This window comes from Elgaria multicarinata, chromosome 17, assembly GCF_023053635.1.
Source record: "Elgaria multicarinata webbii isolate HBS135686 ecotype San Diego chromosome 17, rElgMul1.1.pri, whole genome shotgun sequence".
Lineage (NCBI taxonomy): Eukaryota > Metazoa > Chordata > Lepidosauria > Squamata > Anguidae > Elgaria > Elgaria multicarinata.
In genome coordinates, this window is record NC_086187.1 from 27,492,114 (window position 1) to 27,506,435 (window position 14,322).

Sequence of the window (14,322 nt, forward strand, 5' to 3'; positions counted from 1 at the left end):
TTTAAAAACAAAACTGGGCTTCTGTTTGGTCTGGCCTCGTGGTTAAGAGAGCTGGCTGGGACTGGGGAGGCCTGGGTTCTACTACCCACTCAGTCTAGCCTACCTTACAAGGTTGTTGTGAGGATAAAATGGAGGAGGAGGAGGAGGATCATATAAGCTGCCTTGGGTTCCTTGCAAAAGGGAAAAAAGGTGGGATATAAATGTAATTAGAAATAATTTTTAAAAATCTCCTTGCTGCTGAATCTTGGTTTTTATTTTTTTGATAGGGAGAAAAGTTTGGACAATCCTAGTGTGTATATATAACGTTCTCCACAACTGAATTCATGACAGTTCATTGGTATATGCAGAATGTAATGGCTTGGAGATTTGCAGTTTCAGGGTATGTAACATAACCTTGATATTATTCACTTTTGGTGTGTTAAAATCTGTGGTGGTTTCCCCTCTTCATCATTATCTTGGCAAGTAGCCCGGCCTTGCCAGCTGGAGTTTCCTGAAAAGGTCAACACGATAAGCTGCAACCAGAGATGAGGACAGGAAGTTATGTGCATGCAAGGACAATTGGTATCTGGTTAACATAGAGAAAATCTGGGCAAATATCCCAGTTCCTTAACAGACGATCCTCTGCACTCCATTTCAGCCAAGAAGCCAAAGAGCTTCTGCTTTGACTTGAAAAATAAAATGTAAAATAGGCTTCTGTGTCCAATGCTGTCATTGCACTCTCCTCCCTTGTGCCTGTTGAAGAGCGTCCGTGGCCTTGAACATTCACAGAAAATGCTTTTAAAATTACTAGCATGTGGTGCAATCACTTTCGCTTGTGCTAGCCTAGACTTGTGCTAGCCTCGCTTCTAGCCTTGTGCTAGCCTCTCTTCTAGCCTGGGCTTTACAGCTGCTGAGCTCTCAGCACCATCCCATTCTCACCCCTTTTGGGGGTGCTTACTTGTGTGTTGTATAAAAAGAGAACTCCGTGCAACTCTTATATTGTGTGCTCCTCTTTGGTGCAGCAATGATGGTGGCTGAACCTTTCGAGGCAGAGATGTTGGTATGAGAAACTCTGCTGTTCACAGGGTGGCTGGTTGTGCAGTATCCTTGCCTCTTCCATCACCTTTCCCTGTTTTTGTGGATTTGACTTCATTGCCTTTTGGTACCAGCTGGAAGCCTCTCTGCTACTCACAGTATAATATGGAAATGGGGCTTAGCAGTCACTTTGTTTTCTAAAAACCAATTACTAAAAATGGCTGAAATGGTTGGTACATGGTAATGTCCTTCACCCATCTGTAGGTAACCAAAGGTTGGCCACACTCCAAGAAACAGTGCACAGCCTGGTTCCAAAGGGGGGCTTTCACGCCCCCACTCCAATACAAAAAGCAAACAAAACAAAAGCCCACGATTCTACTTCAGAACAGTTGAGAGGTCTGTGTTTGGGGACAGAACCAGCATCTATTGAGGGCAACCAGGATGATCAGGGGTCTGGAAACAAAGCCCTATGAAGAGAGACTGAAAGAACTGGGCATGTTTAGTCTGGAGAGGAGAAGATTGAGGGGAGACATGAGAGCACTCTTCAAATACTTAAAAGGTTGTCACACAGAGGAGGGCCAGGATCTCTTCTCGATCCTCCCAGAGTGCAGGACATGGAATCATGGGCTCAAGTGACAGGAAGCCAGATTCCGGCTGGACATCAGGAAAAACTTCCTGACTGTTAGAGCAGTACGACAATGGAATCAGTGACCTAGAGAGGTTGTGGGCTCTCCCACACTAGAGGCCTTCAAGAGGCAGCTGGACAACCATCTGTCAGGGATGCTTTAAGGTGGATTCCTGCATTGAGCAGGAGGTTGGACTCAATGGCCTTATAGGCTCCTTCCTACTCTACTATTCTATGTTTCTAGTCTAGCTATCTTGGTCTCTCCTTTAGTTCTTGTCAGGCTACAAGGCTGGATTATGAGTGAACCTTCCATAGTTGAGGGCACATGTTGCTGCTCTTTGGGGGAAGGTGGGTTTGCAAATGCAGCAAACATCACGATCTTGGGCTATTAATGAGATCTCTCCAGGGTGGATTGAGCTTATGGATAATAGAGTTGCAGAGTTTTATGTTAGAACCACTTGCTTTCCACGGAGCGCTGGCTCCCCCTATTGGAATAACGTGAGCTCCACTACGCTTATCTCTTCCTGCGTCGCTGAGAAACCAGCAAATCTGCCGCTCTCATCCGAATACTTTTGCCCTCCGGTTCCCACCGCACTTTTCTGTTTTCCCTGCAATGAAGAAACCGTGCCGTTTGGCAAGCAGGAACTCCCTGTCTGCGTACGGAGGCGTAAGAGACACAGAGAAATCTTGCAACGTTATGGATAAAAGGAGATAGTTTGCCCTAATAGGTGGGGAAATCCTTTATTTAAGAAAGTGTATAAAACAGTCAACACACAAAAAGTACTCCTCTGCAATGATTCAGCAGGAGTTTACAAAGCACCAGTTTGGGATAGGAAATGTTTACCGAAGCTGTAGCTTTTCAAAAGCCAAGAGTGTGGGCTTTATTAAGGGAGTGTTTGTTTTAAACGCCACTTGCCATTCTGCAAGGAGCTAGTTCCAAATAATAGGTACACCGGCCGTCTCCAACCTGGTGCCCTCCAGCTGTGCTGGCCCTCATCAATCCCAGCTCAACACATCTGGAAGGTGCCTGGTTGGGGAACTCTTCTTTTCTTCCACATAGACTTCTGCTTTTCCTCCCCTCTTTTCTGCCACTCATGCACACGCTCACTGCTCAAATCAATACTTAATGGGACAACAGCACCGTGCTGGTTTTCAGTGAGCCCCGGCAATACTGCTCAAACAAGCTTCCAGGGCGGGTGCACGAAGAAAGACTCTTCCCCTTCCCCTCTCCCTCCTCTGAATGGTGCCGATGTGGTGTCATTATAAAAGTGTTTAAGACGAGTTGCATATTTAAGGATGGGTATATATGTGAGCACATGGTAAAGGCAGATCAGATAAAACTCGTGAAAACGACAGCCTTGATGCCCAGGGCTGCGCTGCGTCTGCTACAACATGTTCTGGGACACACAGGCATGCTTCCCCGCCCCCAAAGAAAACAGTTGTGCCTTGCAACCCAGAGACACGGGCCCTTGCAATGCTTGCCCTAGCAGAGGGAGGCCCAGAGGCAAATGTTGTAAGCCCTTCTTCTGTTATGATTTATAAGCAAAGGATAACTGAGAAGCGCCCTGCGGAAACAGAATCCATTCTATGAACTATATAGATGGAGGTGGTAGGAGACGGCCTAATCTTTTCAAATGTTGCTCTGTTTAAACCCCGCCCCAACAACCCCTCTACATCACATAGAGGGCTGTGCAGACCTTGTTCCCTGCAGTGCTCATTTTCCGCATGCGGGGAACCCTTTCAATTTATTGGAGCAGTCAAAAATAAGCCCACCCTTCCCCCCACCAATCGCCTGTGCCCTGCGTTGGGTAAGCCCCGGATTCTGCTGCCTTTGTGTAGAATGCCTCTCAGACAATGCTGATGTGCTCCATCAGTTTGTTGACAGAATGTTTTGAATCAGTCCTAACCGCACTACTCCAGTCCTGTAATGATCAGAGCCAGTCCGAGTTAGTGCTTGGAGCAATCCCAGTCAAAATACCTTGCAGGGTCGGTATAGAGCCATCGTACGGGATTCTGATGAAGCCCAGGCTTAATATTTATGGATCCCATCTGTCACAGACGTTAGCGAGGAGCTCGGCGTGTTCACGGTGCTTGTGTCGTAGCCCAGCTTCTTCATGTCCTTGGTTACCACGTTGAAGGAGAGGGTGACAAAGCCTTGCGAACGCACCCTGGTGACTAGAAGAAGGCAACCCCAAATCAGCGAGGACAACTGGCGAGGATCCCAATGAAGAACCCAGTAACATCTAAAGGGAGTTTAGGGTGCGCTTTCAGAAGGCCACATTGGCGTTTTAAAGTGCCTGAGAATGGGGGAGGGAGAAAAGACGAGGGACTGTGCCTTTTTCGTGAGGGGGAGGCTCTCAGCCGACCTTCCGATGCGGCACGTCTTCCCCTGGTATCAGTTTGCGCATGTTTAAGAGCACAAGAGGAGCTGAGTTGGATTAATAATAATAATAATAATAATAATAATAATAATAATAATAATAATAATAAATTTATTTATTTCTTACCCGCCTCTCCTTTTGGATTGAGGCGGGGAACAACATTAGAACTGGAATCAATACATCTTAAAAATTCTTGATTTTACATTGATCTGGATAGGCCTGCCGGAAAAGGCTAGTCTTTAAAGCTGCCTTAAAATCACACAGAGAGTTAATGTTACGAATCTCCTCCGGCAGGCCGTTCCACAATCTGGGGGCGACAGAAGAAAAGGTCCTCTGGGAAACTGATGTCAGCCTAGTTTTAGCTAACTGAAGTAAGTTCACCCCAGAGGACCTGAGTGTGCGGGGCGGACTGTATGGCAGAAGCCGATCCCGCAGGTAACCTGGACCCAAACCATTTAGGGCTTTAAAGGTAATGACCAACACTTTGTACTTTGCCCGGAAACTAATTGGCAGCCAGTGGAGTGATTTTAATGTTGGCGTGATATGCTCACCCCTAGATGTACCGGTGACCAACCTGGCTGCCATATTTTGAACTAGTTGAAGTTTCCAAACTAGGTACAATGGTAGCCCTATGTAGAGCGCATTGCAGAAGTCAAGCCTTGAGGTTACCAGCACGTGCACAACCGTCTTTAGGTCTTCTGACTCTAGGAAGGGGTTAGACCAAAGGGGTCCTCTAGGCCAGGATTCTGTTCTCACAGTGGCCAACCAAATGCCCCAACGGGAAACCCACCAGCAAGACGTGAATGTAACAGCACCCTCCTGCCCACGTCCCCCAACAACTGGTATTTAGAGACCTCTTTCACTGCCCACTGCCATGTGTCTCATGCAGACATATTCCTCCAGTTTGCAGGCTCCCTGCTACTCCTAGCCTTCCTTAATCTCTCAGCTTCAGGGTACCTTTGAAAAACAGCCAAACCAGATGTCCTCTGATGTAGCCCCTGCTGCCTTTGCTCTGCCCAGGAACACCTCCCCTGCTCTCTTTCCTCCTGCCCCCAAACCAAAAGTCTCAGAGGCTGGCACCCTCTTCCGGAGTAGGAACAGCCCGGGTCGTGAGCACATGTTGCATTTCGGGCAATGTTTCAGTCTCTTCAGGCCCGCCCCACCGTTGGCTATTCACACACGCAAATGCAGACAAGGAATACGCCTGGCCAACCCAAAGGACGTTTCCTCCCCAACTGTTTACCTTCGCGGCCTTCTCCCTGCGCTACCACCTTGGGATCGGTGAATTCTGGACGCCTCCCTGTGAGCCAGCTGGGAGAAAGGCAAATCAAAGTTAGTGCGGCGAAAAGGTGAAAGCCCGCTCGCCCCACAGCTTACTGGGCTGAAACCTAGAATCATAGAATAGCAGAGTTGGAAGGGGCCTACAAGGCCATCGAGTCCAACCCCCTGCTCATTGCAGGAATCCACCCTAAAGCATCCCTGACAGATGGTTGCCCAGCTGCCTCTTATGTGGGAGAGCCCACAACCTCCCTAGGTCACAGGTTCCATTGTCGTACTGCTCTAACAGTCAGGAAGTTTTTCCTGATGTCCAGCCGGAATCTGGCTTCCTGTCACTTCAGCCCATTATTCCGTGTCCTGCACTCTGGGAGGATCGAGAAGAGATCCTGGCCCTCCTCTGTGTGACAACCTTTTAAGTATTTGAAGAGTGCTATCATGTCTCCCCTCCATCTTCTCTTCTCCAGGCTAAACATGCCCAGTTCTTTCAGTCTCTCTTCATAGGGCTTTGTTTCCAAAGCCCTATGAAGGCTTCCAAAGTCCTACTACATAGAATAGTAGAGTTGGAAGGGGCCTATAAGGCCATAGAGTCCAACCCCCCCACTCAGTGCACAAAACCTCCAGATTTTCATTCAGCCAGCTCCACACAAGCCTGGAATCTCTCCCCCATCTGCCCACAAACTCTCCCATCCCTTGCCAAAGAGCAACTAGGGAGTTTCCTTATACTCAATCAGATCACTGGTCCATCTAGCTTAGTACTGTCTAGATGGACTGGAAGCAGCCCTCCACTGTTTCAGGCAAGGGGCGTTCCCGGTGGATTGAATTTAGGAGCTTCTGCATGCAAAGCAGGAGCCCTGCCACTGAGCAGGAGCCCTTCTCCCTGCTTCTCCGACTGAAACTTAAAATTCCCCATGCCACGATTTTGCCAACAGCTTGCAACGTCCCTTTATACCTCCCCAACCCTGGCTAAGAGTAGGTCGAGCACTATCTAGGCCCTTTCCTCTGGCACATGGAGAGTTCAAACACTAAGCAGCACAGTGTGCGCGTGTGCGCATAGTGTACGGAGAAGCTGTAAGGTATTAGGCATTAGAAGGCAACTTGTAGGAGCTGGGTGTTCTGCTCAAATACCTAAGAACACCGCAGCCCCTAAAAATGTGTGCACGTGAGAGAAGAGTGCATGGATGGAGCGGGGCACGCACATGCAATCAGGCGTGGAGCTTCGGATTCATAATTAATGTTACCTGCAGGGGGAGGAGCTCATACTGCACCCCCAGCAGGCAAAGGCCTGACCTGGGACAGGGGTGTGTTTGTGTGGATCCAAACGGCCACTGGAACACACCGGATCAGAGAGTTTTACTCTTACAAACGTTCACTACAGACTTGCCCCTTGTCGCTAGCTTCTTTCAGTACCTTGTAAACTTTTGCAGCTTGGATGTAGATTCGGGAACGAACATTGGGATGGTCCTTTTATGCCTGAAACAGAAGTTAAGAGTGTCCAAATCCGGAAGCTGAATTGGCTTAAGCAGTTAGAAATGATGTAAACAATAAATGCTGAAATTGCCAGTACTTTCCCCTTTCCAGTGGCAGAACTCCTCATGCACTCCTGGGCAGAAAAACACTATTTCATTCTATCTACGAGTGGGGTGGGGGAGAATCATAATCATAGAATCATAGAATCGCAGAGTTGGAAGGGGCCTACAAGGCCATCGAGTCCAACCCCCTGCTCAATGCAGGAATCCACCCTAAAGCATCCCTGACAGGTGGTTGTCCAGCTGCCTCTTGAAGGCCTCAAGTGTGGGAGAGCCCACAACCTCCCTAGGTAACTGGTTCCATTGTCATACTGCTCTAACAGTCAGGAAGTTTTTCCTGATGTCCAGCTGGAATCTGGCTTCCTTTAACTTGAGCCCATTATTCCGTGTCCTGCACTCTGGGAAGATCGAGAAGAGATAATAGAACATGTGCAATAACCCGCCTGAGTCCTTTGTGGAAGAAAGGTGGGACCGAAACTTAAAAATAAATGAATAAACCAGAGTGACTTCATCTTAACAGACATCCCCTCCATCAGCTTTGCAGAGGCCAGCCTAATCAGGCGCCTTCTCTCCGTGATCAGTTTCCATTCAAGCTGGTTGTTACAAGAACTTTGTAACTTTAAGAACCAGTTCCTCTGTTTGCCTGTTTTCCTCCTCCCTCCCACCTCCTTTTCCCTTTTGTGTTGTGTCTTTTAGATAGGAAGCCTTTGTGAAGGGAGCATCTTGTCTGTTACTGAGTTTGCATAAGTCACTCCGGGAGTCTTTTCAGCTGAAAAGTGGAATAAAAATGCATAACATAAATAAAGGCCCATTCCTAGGACTAAGCCATTAGATAAGGGAAGTTTAAACTATTTACTTATCAACTTTGCAGCCATTGCAGACAGCTGAAGAGGCATTTTATGGATTTCCCATAATGGTTTCATGCAACATAGGAACATCAAAAGCTGCCTTATACTGAGTCAGACCCTTGGTCCATCTAGTCCGGTATTGATGACACTGACTGGCAGCAGCAGCAGCTTTGCAGGGTTTCAGGCAGGAGCTTTTATACAAATCTATGGTACGACCACACTTAGAATACTGTTTACAGTTCTGGTCACCACACCTAAAAAAGGACATTACAGGGCTGGAAAAAGTGCAGAAAAGGGCAACTAAAATGATTAAGGGGCTGGAGCATCTTCCCCTATGAGGGAAGGTTGCATCAACTGGGATTGTTTGGCTTGGAAAAAAGGAGGCTTAAGGGGAGACATGATAGAGGTATACAAAATTATGCATGGTATGGGAGAAGGTGGAGAGGGAGACATTTTTCTCCCTGTCTCATAATACTAGAACCCAGTGGGGTCTTCTCATGAAGCTGAGTGGTGGGAGATCCAGGACAAATAAAAGGAAGTCCTTCTTCACACAGCGCAGAGTTAAATTATGGAACTCACTACCACAAGATGTAGTGATGGCCACCAATCCGGATGGCTTTAAAAGGGGGTTGGATAAATTCCTAGAGGAGGCAAAGGCTATCCATGGCTACTAGCCCTGATGGTTGTGTGCTATCTCCAGTATCCGAGGCAGTAAGCCTGTGTGCACCAGTTGCTGGGGAACATGGGCGGGAGGGTGCTGTTGCACCATGTCCTGCCTTGTTGGTACCTGGACGATGGCTGCTTGGCCACTGTGTGAACAGAGTGCTGGACTAGATGGACCCTTGGTCTGATCCAGCATCTGGGCACTTCTTTTGTTCTTTTCCAGACTTATCTGGAGGAGCCAGGGATTGAACCTGGGACCTTTGGCATGCAAAGCAAGAGCTCTACCACTAAGCTACAGCCCTTCCCCTGGTAGCTTCCTTATTGCTATTTAAACATCAGTTTGCCAGAATGCAACCCTTGCATGCAACTGAATGCAGGAAGTCGATAGGGAACATGATTATGAACTCACCTCCCTGGTGTAAAAGGAATATGAACAGCTCCGTAACCTCGAACCACGTCATTCCCAAACAGATCAGGCCCGTAGACGCTTATGACGATCTGTGGCCCTGGGAGAAAGGAAAGGACAGTAAGGTGTTGACCAGCGGAGGCTGGAGGCTCCGATGTCTAAAGGAGCTTTCAAAGGTGTGTGTGATGGTGAGCAGGACTTGTTAATTTCTCATGCACTTCACTGCTACACAGTTGTTGTTGTTTATTCGTTCAGTCGCTTCAGACTCTTCGTGACTTCATGGACCAGCCCACGCCAGAGCTTTCTGTCGGCTGTCGCCACCCCCAGCTTCCCCAAGGTCGAGTCCGTCACCTCCAGAATATCCTCCATCCATCTTGCCCTTGGTCGGCCCCTCTTCCTTTTGCCTTCCACTTTCCCTAGCATCAGCCTCTTCTCCAGGGTATCCCGTCTTCTCATTATGTGGCCAAAGTACTTCAGTTTTGCCTTTAATACCATTCCCTCAAGTGAGCAGTCTGGCTTGATTTCCTGGAGTATGGACTGGTTTGATCTTCTTGCGGTCCACGGCACTCTCAGAATTTTCCTCCAACACCACAGTTCAAAAGCATCTATCTTCCTTCACTCATCCTTCCTTATGGTCCAGCTCTCGCAGCCATAGGTTACTACGGGGAATACCGTTGCTTTAACTATGCGGACCTTTGTTGTCAGTGTGGTGTCTCTGCTCCTAACTATTTTATCAACATTTGTCATTGCTCTCCTCCCAAGAAGTAAACATCTTCTGATTTCCTGGCTGCATTCAGCGTCTGCAGTAATTTTTGCGCCCAGAAATACAAACTCTGTCACTGCCTCCACGTTTTCTCCCTCTATTTGCCAGTTATCAGTCAAGCTGGTTGCCATAATCTTGGTTTTTTTGAGGTTTAACTGCAACCCAGCTTTTGCACTTTCTTCTTTCACTCCTCAGCTACGCAGTACTACTTTGTTTTTCTGCATCAGGCCGGTGGGCACAGCTTGACAGGGCAGCAGCTTCGAAATCCGCTCATGCGCCCTCAGTGACTAACAATTCCTGCTGGTGAAAGAGGTGGCCAGACATTAACACCCCCTCCAGGTCCTCCAGATTCACTACCCATTCATTTTTGGTAAGAGATCTTAGTGGGTGGGCATCTGTGATCTGAGCCCCCTCTATCAGGGAGTACTGTAAAAAAGGTGCGCGGGGAAAGGTCTCTGCGTCACGGGAGCACTGCTAGAAGTAATGGGGTGAAACTAAATGGGCATTAGTCCAGCGCAGCATAAAATTCTTGGTAGCCTTGACAGAGAGGAAATGACATCCAAAATGTAGATAGAATCAGAACTTGGCTTCAAGGTCCCATACAGCTCCTCCTTGCCCTTTCCCGTAATGAGTAAGAAGAGAATAAGTTAGGCAAATTAAAAGAAACCGAACAAATGTGCTTAATTTACATGATTTATACTGAGCAGAGAATTCAGCTTTGCTTGGTGCAGAATTTGGGGTGTCCTGGTGCATATTTCTGAGGTTTTGTTTTAGGGCAGGCAACGTTGTATTAAGCAGAAGAGATCGCTCGCCTTGAAGCCTCACCAGGAGGGAACAGAAACCCTCTGCACGTTCTGTGTTCCTAATTGCTCTCCTTGAGTGAATAACTTGCGTGACCACATGCTTGGGAGACCCATCTCCACACCCCGGCCTCCCCTTTCCTGTTGGGGCTTTTGAAGGCTTCACTTACAGCCGAATGGGTTGGTGCTTTTGAAGGTGATGTCAATGGGAAAATTCCACACCAGGTCTTGCTGGCCGTGTCGGTTCTTGGAAGTGATCTGCGAGATTCCTTCCTCCAAACCCTAAAAGCAAGTTGGGGTGGGGAGAGGATTAAGTCAGGCTAATACGCTTGTTTCAGTCCAGCATTCTTTCCCCAAGAGTAGATTCCTCTGAGAAGCCCTCAAGGACGGCTGGGGGCAGCTGCCTTCTCCTTAAACCTTGCTAACAATATTTCTGAATATTGAAGTTCTGTCTAGGTATTACAGACGGTAACCGTTGACAGACCCATCCCCGGAGGATTTAAAATGCAGTCACAAACCCACCCACCCCATGATAAATACAGTCCAAGGTGTTGAGAGAAATGTTGGGCTGTGTTTCAAATAAATCTATAAGCACACAGTTAACAAGAGGACTGCAGGAAGACTTACCGAAGTAGGAGCCCAGTCGTAACCATACACGAAGCAGTACTTGCAGTAGAGGTCATCAAACTCTGGGAACTGAAAACGAAACCCAGGCTTTAAATCTTTCTGCACAGCTCAGTCTACTAATCCAAGTGTGTATGTTTGCCAAATGCAGTGCAAGGCCAGAGTTCTTATACCTTTAACAGTTGGAAGAGAACCCTCCTCCAATTCTTTTGTCTTTGCAACTATTAACGACTCAGAGGCCGGTTTCACTTTTATTCAGGCTGATGATCAAGAAGTGGTAAACCCCCCCCCCCCCATTTCAACTTTTGCCAGCAGCTGTTAAAGAGACAGAAGCTGAACCAGTGAAAAAGATGGCAACCTGGGAACACCTGGGTTGGCAACAGTACATGTAAAAAGGGTCTTGGAGTTGTAGTTGATCACAAGCAGCGTGATGTAGCTGCAAAAAAGGCAAATGTAACTTTAGCTTGCATCAATAGTACTATAGTTCTATTGGATAAATTCCTGGAGAAGGCTCTCAGTGGCTACGAGTCCTGATGGCTAGGTGCTACCTCCAGTATCAGAGGCAGTAAGCGTCTATACACCAGTCGCTGGGGAACATGGGTGGGAGGCTGCTGTTGCACTGTGTCCTGCGTGTGGGTTCCTGGGCGACAGCTGATTTATTTATTTATTTATTTATTTATTACACTTATATACCGCTCCCATAGCCAGGGCTTTCTGGGCGGTTTACAGAAATTCTAAAATTGAGGTAAAAACAAGTATAAAAAATTTAAAACTCTAAAACACAGAACATACACACATAAAGCATTAAAAAACCTATTAAAAACTAAACATGTGGGTAATTAGGATGTGCCGCCATATGCCTGGGCAAAGAGGAAAGTCTTAACCTGGCGTTGGAAAGATAGCAGCGTTGGTGCCAGGCGAGCCTCATCGGGGAGATCATAGTCTGGGGCCACCACCGAAAAGGCCCTATCCCTCGTTGCCACACTCTGAGCCTCTCTCGGAGTAGGCACCCGAAGGAGGACCTTAGATGTTGAATGTAGTGACCGGGTATATTCACGTCGGGAGAGGCGTTCCTTCAGGTGTTGTGGTCCCCAGCTGTGTAAGGCTTTATAGGTCAAAACCAGCACCTTGAATTGGGCTCGGAAACATACAGGCAGCCAGTGCAAGTGGACCAGAGCAGGTGTTATATGGTCAAACCTTCTGGTTCCCGAAATCAATCTGGCCGCTGAATTTTGCACGAGCTGCAGCTCCCGAACCGTCTTCAAAGGCAGCCCTACGTAGAGTGCGTTGCAGTAATCTAACTTGAAGGTTACCAGAGCGTGGACAACTGAAGCCAGGTTATCCCTGTCTAGATAGGGGCGTAGCTGAGCCACCAACCGGAGTTTGTAGAAGGCACTCCGTGCCACTGAGGTCACCTGAGCCTCAAGTGACAATGATGTCACTCAAGTGACAATTATTGTAGTTATTGTAGTTACTGTAGCTTATTCTTGATTTTCTACTAGTGGGTTATTCTTGATTTTTGTACCCTTTTGGTGGCAAGAACTGTAACATTTGCTTAGTGAACATTTCAGAATGTACATAAATGGCAGCATGGCTGCAAAAACAAGGGTTAAACAAAAACAGTTTACTAGGGTGACCCTATGAAAAGGAGGACAGGGCACCTGCAGCTTTCACTGTTGTGATGAAGAGGGAATGTCACCAGGTTCTCCATATATACAAATGACACCTGCTGAAATTCCCATTTCTATGCAACTGTTAAAGCTACAGGAGCCCTGTCCTCCTTTCCATAGGGTCACCCTACAGTTTACAAGTTTGTCTTAAGACTTATTTCCCCTCCTGGGAAATGGTCTCCATCCACTCTTTCCCCAATGCCTCCTCTTCCTCTCTAGGGTCGCCACCATTGCTTTGCTTTCCCCTTGCTCCTATGCATTTAAACAGCTGGGAATTGTGATCCAACACATCTGGAGGGCGCCAGGTTGGGGTCGGTGGGTGCGTGGGCAGAATTATGGGCAGGCCTAACGATTGCTTCTGCTTGGGTCTGCCTGCTGCAAAACGCTGCACCGGTTGGATTTCTGCCTGCTGAGAAGAAGCAGGGGGGTGCTAACGCCGGAGGAGGAGGAGGAGGAGGAGGAGGAGGAGGAGGAGGAGGAAAGAGCCCCAACAGGGAGCAGGGTCAGGAAAACTCATCAGCAGAGAAGGAAGGTATGCAAACACCCCCCCCCCTCCGTCGGGCGTTGGTTGCATCCGTGGCCTGGGCCGCAGCCGGGCGGGAGATACCATGGCGATCTCCCGTGGGGGGGGACACACAGGTAATGAACCTTTCCGCCCACCCCTGCGGGGCCAGGGCAGCCCCCCTCTCACCTGCGCGCTCTCGACCTGCCCGTTGACCATGAGGAGGAAGACGGTGGGGTTAGAGGAGGCGGCGGGAGCCGCGGCGGCCGCCATCGGGCCTCGCAGGCTCGGGAAGCGGCGCCGTTGCTAAGGGCCGCGTTCTTCGCCTTCCCTAGCAACGGCGGACGGCGCGCCGCTGGGGACAATCGGAGCCTTTCTCTTTTCTTTTTACCTACTTATTCATTGGTAATGTGTGTGATGTCCATTACGTTTGCTTATTGTGGCATTGGTTTTAATGTTTTTTTAAAATATATTTAATTTATTTAATATATTTTTAAATATATTTTATATATTTAATTTTTTATATTATATATATATATATATATAGGCATTGGTTTTAATGTACTTGGTTTTAATGTTTTTTTTATATATAAATGTTTTATTTTAGTGCATTTTTATAAACTATGTAGAGATATAATAATAATAATATAGGATGACCCTATGAAAAGGAGGACAGGGCTCCTGTATCTTTAACAGTTGTATTGAAAAGGGAATTTCAGCAGGTGCCATTTGTAGGCCTGCAGCGCCTGGTGAAATTCCCTCTTCACCACAAGAGTTAAAGCTGCAGGAGCTATACTAGAGTGACCAGATTTAAAAGAGGGCAGGGCCCTGTCCTCCTTTTCATATGGTCACCCTAAATAATATATTTATTTGTTAGCTGCCTCTCTCTCTTGATCGAGGCGGGGTACAACACAAATGCAAACACCATAAAATACATATAACTGATTAAAACATTTGAAACTAATACATTTTTAAAAGCAGCACATTATTAAAAAGGCATCTTAAAATTCCACTGGGTAGGCCTGCCGGAAGAGATCAGTCTTTATGGCTTTCTTAAATTCCAAAAGTCTGATAAGTTGACGAATCTCTCCCGGCAAGCCATTCCACAAACTGGGAGTGGCAGAAGAAAAGGTCCTCTGGGTAATAGTTGTCAGCCTTGTTTTTGTTGGCTGGAGTAAATTCTTCCCAGAGGACCTGAGTGTGCGGGGCGGATTGTAAACAT

The 14,322-nt window shown here is 47.5% G+C and overlaps 1 protein-coding gene across 1 annotated transcript; it reads right to left on the reverse strand.

The window, feature by feature from the left end:
• Positions 1 to 2,364: 2,364 nt before the first annotated feature.
• Positions 2,365 to 13,376, reverse strand: B9D1 (B9 domain containing 1). The gene is made up of 7 exons (XM_063142929.1): positions 13,290 to 13,376; positions 10,932 to 11,000; positions 10,475 to 10,586; positions 8,745 to 8,841; positions 6,706 to 6,768; positions 5,264 to 5,331; positions 2,365 to 3,814 (listed from the first exon to the last, which is right to left on the reverse strand). The coding sequence occupies exons 1-7, from the start codon at positions 13,371 to 13,373 to the stop codon at positions 3,669 to 3,671; spliced, it is 639 nt and encodes a 212-aa protein (XP_062998999.1). The 5' UTR covers positions 13,374 to 13,376; the 3' UTR covers positions 2,365 to 3,668.
• Positions 13,377 to 14,322: the final 946 nt, after the last annotated feature.

Coding starts and splice junctions, on each gene's coding strand:
- B9D1 (XM_063142929.1), bottom strand. CDS start 13,373: ATGGCGGCCGCCGCGGCTCCCGCCGCCTCCTCTAACCCCACCGTCTTC. Junction 10,587..10,931: donor ACGACTGGGCTCCTACTTCG/GTAAGTCTTCCT, acceptor ACTTGCTTTTAG/GGTTTGGAGGAAGGAATCTC. Junction 3,815..5,263: donor GCAGGGAGAAGGCCGCGAAG/GTAAACAGTTGG, acceptor GCCTTCTTCTAG/TCACCAGGGTGCGTTCGCAA.